Below are 9,966 nucleotides of genomic sequence, written 5' to 3'. Positions count from 1 at the left end.
CAACCATGGAGGAAACCCACCATTGAAGAAAGCTTTGTGATCAAACGTTTGTACCAACACTCAAGCTTTAAGGAAATCCTCTAGGGAAGGAAAGCTTATAAGCTTGACCACCATGATTGGAGCTACAACTATCCCATATTTTTCTATAAATTAAGGGGCAGACCCCCCTGTATTTCATGCAGATTTCATTCAAAAACATATATAGGAACTTAGTGTAGTTTGAAATGGTGATTTAAGCCAAAAAGGGGGGTTGAATTGGTTGTTTAAATTTTTTTCGAAAGCATAAAATCCCTTTTATTGAATCAAATAGACTGGAGAATTAGAATGTATAAGTTGTAGAACAGTACACTTTCAATCGGTCAAAAAATAAAACAACAAACTAATTTTTTCTTGAGCTATGAAACAGTCGAATGACAAATCAGTCGGTTATTCCAAACAATATTTCTAACAGGTATACAATCTCAGATTACACAAGAACGCATTAAAGCACAACAAAAGTGGATTACTTGGTTTTCTTGAGTTTTTAGAGTGATTTAAAGTGAGTGAGATGAAGAAAAGAGAATTACACAGTTGTTTTTATACTGGTTCACTCAATCATAAAGCTACATCCAATTTACCAGGACAACTTAAGCCTAGTTTCCACTATATTCAAAAGGTTTACAAATCACACACCAAGATTACACTTTTGAACAAAGAAACTCACAAGATTTTTGACTCATGCAAAAATCAAGACTAACACCTTACAAGAATCACACTTACATACCTGAAATCACATCAGACAAACAACCAGAGGCACAAGAACAACCAAACCTAATGGTGGCTCTCCCTAGCCAACCATACATGTGTTCTTCAAGCTACTCACAAGCCAAAATGCCTCCAAGATCAACCAAGATCTTCAGTCAACACGTTGCAACTGTGTATTGCAGAGAGAGAAAGAGTTTTCCAATGATGAATGAAAAGATTTCACGCTCAAAACCTCATAATTGTACCTTTGCTCTCGAAAACACATCATATATAGTTTGGTTTAAGTGAAATCATTCAATTGAATTTTTCGTACAGTTAGATGATTTCACTTAACTTAAGTGAAATAAGTTGATTGAAAAATAATTCAACTAATTGAATACATTCACATCAGAAACTATACTGCAAGTCTTTCAACCTGTTAAATCTCATTTAACAAATTAAAAGAGACACACTAAGACTAACAAGACATCTAACCTATGTCATATAGCCTATCAATATGATATAACACCTAATCATTACATTTAACACATTATTTCCAAATTTAATACACTAGAAATATAATCCTCAAGTGGATCTCCATCAATCTTCATCAAACACATGTGATCTTCATGCAGTTGGCTTTATCAAATATTTGTTTCAAGCTTGCTTGTGCCAACAGGGTAGTCCAATATAAATTCTAACTTCAGAACAAATAAGGTTTTTATATTGTAAAATATATTACTCACAAAATCTCTTGGCTAAAACACTCACAAAATTATTGAGAATTCTTATACACTCTTCAACTTATATTATCCACTCTTAAAGAGAGTTTATCTATGCGAAAGTTGTTTTGCAAACAAGAGAGGTTATCTCTATGTGTAAAAGAAACTCAAACACAAAGGAAATGGTTCCTAAGGTGATTGGGTGTTCATCATTTGTAAAGCATTTACAAAGATAGTAAAAAAATCTCAAGTGAGTGACTTAGGATTGGATATAGGCAAATATTTGGCCAAATCAGTATAAAATGAGTTTGCACTTCTTCTTCCCTATCCTTTATATGTTTATTTTTTAAATTACTTATTAATAATCATTCTTCATACATTACTTTGTCCATCTTAAGAAGAAATTTAACTAAGTTGTTTCATATAGAAATTAAATAATAAAATTAGAAAGGTAGAAAAATTTGTTAACTTAATTCACCATCTCTTAAGTTAATTAAGGCCACATGTACAACTTTTCAAATCTTAGATTTGTTTAATAATTAACTTTTTTTAAATAATGATTTAAACAATTAATTATCATATAAAGTATATGATAGTTAAAAAGTTATAACAATAATGATATAAACAATTAATTATCACATAAAGTATATGATAGTTAAAAAGTTATGACAATATTTCTTGAAATAACTTTGTAGTATCTACGTAAAAACCCTAGTTAAGTCTTATTTAACAACTAGCGTTATGATATTTAATTTTGGTCATCGATACGATCAAAAGTTTCTTCTACTCGTTTTTACTAAACACAGTATGTGTTTGATTTTGTGTCAAATTGATGTAGAATTGATTTTTTAATGTAGAATCAGTATATGTTCGATTTTCAAAATCAATTAAAGGGTAAAAAATTCACGTTGAATGAGAAACAACTAATTCTTACTTCTGGGTTCAATTCTCCAACGGTGAATCAAACACGGTCTCAATGATTCAAAATTACTTTACAAAAACAAAATTTTTAGCACGTTACTGTCTTTCACATCTTCCATATTACCCAACAAATAATCGATTCAAAATATTGATAATTCTGAAGAAACAGTTCTGATATCCCATAAAACCTATCTATTTACAATTTTTTGTGTAAGAAACTTGGTTCCTGCAAGAGCTTTAAACATTGGTGTGTAATGCAGTTTATTAAGATGAGAAACTAGTGGTATCCGAGTACAAATGTTTGGTCTGAATGGTTTGATACTTAGGTGAAACAGCCGCCAAAATAACAAAGGCACTGAGGAGGGCAAGAACCAAACCTAAACCATTAACCATCATGGACTCAGTGCTGTGCTTGGACACATTTCTCATCGTTTGTAAGAATGTTACCTTCTCTAACAAACCAGTTTCTGCTGTTGCTATTGCCAATGCATAGGTGTATAGGCCAAGGAACACATGCCATGGTAACACTCTTATCCTTACCCTGCGCCCTTCTCCTCGGTGCCAAAAGTTCAAGAACCCAATCACCCACTGTGTGTGGACAACAAATAATAAAACATCTATTACAATAAAATATACATAGATATTATATATAACTAGTAATTTAATTTCTCAACTGAAATTTATACAATAATAATTCATGTAATTAAAAATCTTATATCAGTTAGAAATAAAACTAAATTATACTATATAAAAAAGACACAAACCTAATTTTATTGAGTCAGCTGTAAGATTCAATTAGATTTAAATTTATTATCTTAACATAGTATAATAGAGATTTAAATCTATTATACTATCAGTTGTACTGTATAAATTTAAAGGAGACTTACGGAGTTAGTTATGAAGAGTAGCAACTTTAATTCTAACTCGAAGGACTAATAACTTGTAACTTTTTTTTTTTGGTTATCAAAAGCCTATGAATCTAAAACTTCATCAAATGGTGAAGACAAATTTATCTATTAGTAATACCATTGTAAGTCATTCCTTGCATCAAATAAAGCACTGATATATATATATATATATATATATATATATATATATATATATATATATATCATTTAAAAGATCCACATTTGACCTAAAACTCATTTAATTAAGACTTTTCATTAAAAAAAAATCAAGTAATATGTACTTCCATATTATTACCTTTCTATTTTATAAAAAGTATGAAAAGTGTATTATGTATCTTTAAAATATAAAAAAGTACTCAATACTTGTTTGACCAAGTAAATAGGAGTATAAGCCAAAAGAAATTGAAAATAAAATATTTAGAATTATTAGATGGTAATATAATTTTCCATGCATAACTATTACAAAAGTTAAACATGCGTGATTGATAGTTGTGTAACAAAATTTTATTGGAATGTTTTTAATTTAAATATTAAATGATTAAGCAAGATGTATGCGCCAATTTCCCATTAAAAAGCAATAAAAGCATTGAAAAAATTGTTTTGGATAAACCTTTTTAAAAACATTAAAAAAAATTCTTTGGATAAAGTTCTTATAAAAACACTTTTAGGAGAGAAAAACCAAAAAAAAAAATATAAATTAAATTTGACCTCGACCTAATTTAATTTTTAAAGGTTATTTTTTATTAACTTTTCAATTTTTTTTCAACTTATACAGATAAACTAAATTTTAGTTTGTAGAAACACTTATTTTACATTTATTTCTCTCTTTCGAAAGGGCTTATGCAGAATTTTCTTTCCAAAAGAATCCTAATCTTATGTATAATATTTTAATGCCGTGATTATGTAAATGAAGAAAAGTAGAAAGTGACATCTAAGTTGCCTACAAAAAGAGGAAAATTTAACATTTTCTTCCCCACTTTGCAGTAGTAAAGGTTTATGAGGAATTAGAAATGTAGAAAAGTGGCAACAGAAAAAGTATTTATCAATAGTTTTTTTTTTTTTTTTTACTTTTTAGTTTTTTTTTTACTGTATTGAATTATCTCAATTATTTCTTTTAATGATTATTACTCTTTGTTAATGTTTAGAAGAATTATTTTTCCTATCAACATCACTATTATTATTTGATGATAACTGAAAAAGTCTATGGAAACAAAAAGAAAGCTAAAACTCAATCAATTTAAACTATTTTGGTTTAACAAAAACCGAAAAAATTAAACAATTTAAAATAGAAACAATTCAAACATATTTAAAATTATTGAAAATTGTCATATTCCTTATCCAACCAAGGCAAAAATTTAAAAGATTGGTTTTATTATTCTATTACAATAAACTGGCACAGAGGTGAAAAAAAAAATTGCCTAATCGTTACTACTACTTAGCACCATAAAGTCCAATCACTTGTTACCAAAACTCAACAAAAGAGAAGAAAGCCTACCTTGGAAATGTAAACAAATTGAAACTCATAATTGCTCGACAACGTTTTCCGACATATTCATAGGTGTATGTGCATGTGTTCTCTTCCCTAACATTATAATAATTCACTATCCTGTGTGCTTCAACGTTACCACCATCAAAGGAGCTATTATTTGCTAACTTTTAAATCATAATAAGATAGTAGATTCACGTGACAAAAAAAAATAGTGATTATTACTGTTGAAGTATGTATATTTAAATACAAATTATTTAACTTTTATAATGCATTACCTTACTAGAATATGCTAACGTACCCAAATATCAGAGTTTGATAAATTAAAGAGGTTTGAAGTTATTACTTTTTACAACAATTATAAAATTTCAATGGAGTTTCATTTTTAAATTTCACTAAGAACAAAGTGAAAAATAAGATACCATTTCATAAGTGACGACTTTTTTTTATTTATTTCCTGTGAAGTATCCTCCGATGAATTTATTTTACCCAAAAAGGAAAACGTAAAATGCAAAAGTATCTTCTTTGTTTTCACTAAAAACTTTTTAGAAACACAACCTCACATGCTTTGGAAAGAAAAATGAAAAAAAAAAAATAGAAAGAAAGCACTCAAATTGAAACGCAACATCTCTTCCTCTCTTCTGAAAAGACTCAAAAGAGAGTAGGACCACAATGCCATTAATTTTCAACCACCACTTATGTTATCACCTGCTTAATGCCAAGGATAATAACATTTAAAAATTATCCAAAAAAAGTTAGAAAAAAAGATTGTAAAAAGCTTTAAACTAAAACAAGAATATGAAAGAAAATAGAGCAGTAAAATTTATATGTACGAAATGTTGAAAGAGGAAGTAGTAAATGCAAATACCTGGGCCGCAAAGAGGGAAACACAAACCAAACCCATCCATGAATGTAGGGTATAGAAATTTGCAACAATCCCATCTTTTCCCTGAAACCTTGTCCAAATGCCAAAGATCCCACAAGCCAAAGCCACCCCTTGAAGCCACAAATGCACCAATTTCTTGAACCCCCTTGATCCAGGTAACCACCTGTGAACCAAAATTGCTGCGCAACAAAACACACAAACTTAACACTCTAAAAAATTAAAAGAAATGAAAATAAATTAAGCAAAGGTGTACCTTCTCCACTTAGCAGAATGAAGCCAATGACCATGAGGAGAGGGTGAAGAACCTACAAAGAGAGAAAAAGGAAATTGAGTAGCATTTTTGGAAGTGTTGATGGAGGAAGAAAGAAGAGTTGTGTGTGTGTGTGTACTGCATAGAGAAGGTCTTGTTGGTCGAGTGAGGGAGTGAGGAAGCTAGATTTGAAGGCAAGGGCCCAGATGAGAACAAGCACTGCCACTGCAAGACCTGCAACTCTAGCCAAGAAGAGGAGAGGGAGGAGTGAGGGAGAATACACAGTGCCCATACCAACTCACAACACTCGCCCTTGCCGACACTACACCTTTTTCATTTTTAAAAACTACATTCGGGTGAACCGGGTATCACTACAACAACAGTTACAAAAGTATTTCTACTCAAAACAAATGTCTTCCTTCACTTGATTTAATCCTCTTTTTTTTTCTTTATTACGGTTTATTTTTAAGAGATTTAATTAAGTTTCATATACTTAAATAAATTTGATATTTTTAATGTATATTATTTTTATTATTTAAGATTTTAGTTAAATATATGTTATTAAATTTTATTATTTTAAATAACAATTATGTTAATAATGTGAAACTTTTCCGACGTGAGATGTGATATCCTTTTTAATAGAATAAATCTATTGAAATTTAAACATCACATAATTATAATATAAAATAGAGCATCAGACAAAAAGTATGAGGATTCACTAATAATATTATCCATAAACATATAGAGGAGAAAGTTTATGCACACCATGATGCCATAAAAGTGAAATTAAAATGGAACAGTTGTCCAACAAAATTCTCCTAAAGCAGGGAATTACAAACTAACAATACACAAAAGTCTCACAGCAACAAAAAAGCATGAAAAGGACAAGATCAAGCCTAGACAACTGCATCTTCATCACCTGAACGACCACCGGGAGTTTCAACCTCTGCTCACACCAATAGTGTTGGTGATCATTGCAAAAAGGAAAAGCCAAACAAGAAACATACACCAAACAAAAAGGTTAAGCTAGAGTAAAATATTTTTAACATGTTATTGAGCAAGCAAATGACGAAACATGTTACAAACAAGCAAAACAGTAGGCACCCAAATCATGTAAAAGCAAACAAACACAAAACTCTTAGACTCAATATTCGGATCATACTCTTGATATAGAATTCTAAAGGAAGTATGAGTATGTGCTGGTTTCTAAACGCTGTAGAGTCTAGACGCAAGGGGTTATCACCTAACCACACACAAGGTTAATCCTCTAATGTCTTGGGCCCAATACGTCCCAAGACTAGGACCTCTTGCCACTCTCACCACATAAATCGTTCTGCTTTATGTGAGCATGAGCGATTATTAGAGTTCAAGATACCTTCCTTTATCTAGACATCTCCTATATCAAGGTATACATTAACCACCATCACCAAGAATTTCTCTTGAGACTCTTTAACCAACAAATTCCACATGCCATCTCAACCATTCAATTCTCATGCCAATCCACCACCAACTAAAACAAGTCATGCTTTCCATACCAACATTATTATTTTTAGTCTCATTAAAGCATACAAACAGGCATGAGCACAAATATTGAGCAAGGAAAAGTAGAGAAAACAATCATGGAATAATAAACAGCCAACACAACGCCTTCTGCCCAAGTTTCGCCCAAGCTTAGAGGTCCTCGCTCAGGTGAGAGAAGTTCCCTCACTTAGGGGAGCCCTCCTCGCCTAGGCGAGAGCTCGATAGTGGGTACTGCAAGGTTCCAACGAGTTCTCGCTCAAGTGAAAATGTCTTGCCCAATCGAGACTACTTTTCGCTCAAAAGAAAACCAGTCGCCTAGGTGACAACTCGAGCTGGAACCAGGGGTGAGTTCCTGCTACTCTCGCTTAGGCGAGGGCCACCCGCTTGGGCGAGATCAGTAGGTTCTCACCTGTTCGCACATGCAACTTCTCGTTCAACCAAACATACACACATCATACATTTTTTATTCGACCAACAACCTTATTCAAGCATCATAACCATACAAATAGATTAAAAATCGGCAGAATAACTTTAAAAGCATAAACCCTAACTTCCTTTACCTGGATAGAGATTAGCAAATAGAAAAAGAGCCCTAACAAAAGCTCACCACATCTCAATAGCAGCTTAAAATGTTGAAACAAAAGACGTACGAGTACGAAAAAAACTTAAAGTAGATGGAGATTAAGGTGGGACCAGAGCTTAAGAGCTGAAAAAGAAAGGAAACAAGAAGAGGGATAAACTTACGTGTTAGAAGGAGGTTTCAACTGTTGGAATCTAGTTACTCGTGCAAGCCCTAGTAGAGTCGTTGCTCAAGAGTTGGAAGGAGGAGAGGGAACTGTTTTCTGTAAAAAGTGACAGAGTGAAGAGTAAGTGGCTGTAAGGGGGGTCTTGGGGGTCTAAAAGTGGGCTGAACTTGGACCCTCGAAAAGGCCAGGCCCAACCCTTTTACAGAACAGGGTGTAAAAAGAAAAGGGGTCTCACATGAGAAACATAATTTTTTTAGTCAAGAATAACATTAAATTTATTAGCAAAGTTTTGGTTATTTAACATATTTTCAATAAAAACAATAAAGATTATTTATCATTGTATATTAGTCCTAATATTCTTTTATATTAACTATAATACCTTAGTACACGTAGACAAATAAGTAATATTATGAAACAAAATAATTATTACGTTACACAACTCAACATTACTTTTCTTGATAACATGTGAAAATGATATCAAAAGTACAAAGTTATGGGAGAGTAGCTTTTGCTAATGTGAATGCAACAACCATGGGGTTAACTTTTATCACTTTCTTAGTTCAAGCTCACCCTTGATGTAGTGACCTCTTTTGAATCAAGGATAAATGGTTTTCTGAGTCCATTGACTATTTTCAAGTTGAACAATCGATTGAAGGGGCTTGTAGGGAAGAATGTCTTTCTTGAACTTTTATTATGGAGACACTTGAGCAAGCAACTATTGTGACTGTTGTTGTCATTGTTGCAGAGTTTGTGGCTTGATAAGACATTGAAGTCTTGGAAGTCCTTGAGTCCTTTGATACTTTGGAGGTTGTTTAGGATCAAAAACTTTGACTAGATTAATAGTGTCTAATGCATGAGTCCTTTGATACTTTGGAGGTTGTTTAGGATCAAAAAACTTTGACTAGATTAATAGTGTCTAATGCATGAATTCTTACTCATTCTTTATTCATTTGAACTTTTTGAAGAACAATCAAACCTATCATTGGGATCAACATGTAGCAAATTATATTTGTGGTGATGGTACAATCTTCCTTCTTGTTTGAAATCAAGTTTGGAAATTTTCTCTTGCACTTTAGTGATGTTGAACGTCTTGCAGAAATGAACGTCCATGAGTAGTTTGACAAAATTCCAAATAGAACAAACGCAAATATTTAGGGATTGAAATCAATCAAGAACAAAAATTGGGGACCGAAAACAAAATAGAGAAAATTTGGATAAAAGGAGGCGTCACAAACTAAGGTTTGATAAGGCTAATGATGACGATTACAAGAATTGGAGAATTCTTGATAAGATCACAAAATGTAAGGAAAACCCTAGCAAAAATAACCTCACAATTATTTTTAGCAAAAGTATTTAGACCGATTCTAAATTCTAAAAGGTTTATATATACAAACTTAATTATAGCTTTTGCCTCATTCGTAAATAAATAAAGCAAATTATAATCCTTACATTCAAAGAAAAGATAACTTTTCCTAGTGGTCATGTTGACACATTCTAAATGGTCATGGGTTTAAATCTTAACTACAACCATATTGTTCAAATTTTTAATTTAATACTCCAACCATATAACATGTAATCAGAGCTTGGTCTCTTCAAGGTATGTGATCTTCAACTAGGCCTCCAAAAGATGAGTCACCTTGTGTTGTAATGTTCTTGGGTCTTTCTAAGCCTTCCTCTCATCATAGGTCAACCTGAGTCTTAAATTAGGTCGTGATCCAGGTCTTAATGATCCTTATCATGTCATTAGCCTTTGATGTCCTTATCATTCCCCCTCTCTTGAGAAAGATTTGAAGTCATTTCCAA

At 31.9% G+C, this 9,966-nt stretch overlaps 1 protein-coding gene across 1 annotated transcript; it reads right to left on the bottom strand.

The window, feature by feature from the left end:
* Nucleotides 1-2,486: 2,486 nt before the first annotated feature.
* On the bottom strand, nt 2,487-6,281 carry LOC114171542 (Cytochrome b561/ferric reductase transmembrane protein family). The gene is made up of 4 exons (XM_028056493.2): nt 6,036-6,281; nt 5,900-5,951; nt 5,629-5,825; nt 2,487-2,954 (listed from the first exon to the last, which is right to left on the bottom strand). Exons 1-4 carry the CDS (start codon nt 6,186-6,188, stop codon nt 2,631-2,633), a joined length of 726 nt encoding a protein of 241 aa, XP_027912294.1. The 5' UTR covers nt 6,189-6,281; the 3' UTR covers nt 2,487-2,630.
* Between the last annotated feature and the right edge of the window lie 3,685 nt (nt 6,282-9,966).

This window comes from Vigna unguiculata, chromosome 2 (genome assembly GCF_037176805.1).
Source record: "Vigna unguiculata cultivar grain cowpea cultivar isolate G323 ecotype 2 chromosome 2, ASM3717680v1, whole genome shotgun sequence".
NCBI lineage: Eukaryota > Viridiplantae > Streptophyta > Magnoliopsida > Fabales > Fabaceae > Vigna > Vigna unguiculata.
This window is presented reverse-complemented; position numbering and strand designations above follow the sequence as displayed.

What these genes read in the sequence shown, in the direction of transcription:
- LOC114171542 (XM_028056493.2), bottom strand. Translation starts at nt 6,188, where the DNA reads ATGGGCACTGTGTATTCTCCCTCACTCCTCCCTCTCCTCTTCTTGGCT. An exon ending in CATTCTGCTAAGTGGAGAAG is followed by an intron (nt 5,826 to 5,899) that starts GTACACCTTTGC and finishes TTTGTTGCGCAG; the next exon opens with CAATTTTGGTTCACAGGTGG. An exon ending in TTTCCCTCTTTGCGGCCCAG is followed by an intron (nt 2,955 to 5,628) that starts GTATTTGCATTT and finishes GTCCACACACAG; the next exon opens with TGGGTGATTGGGTTCTTGAA.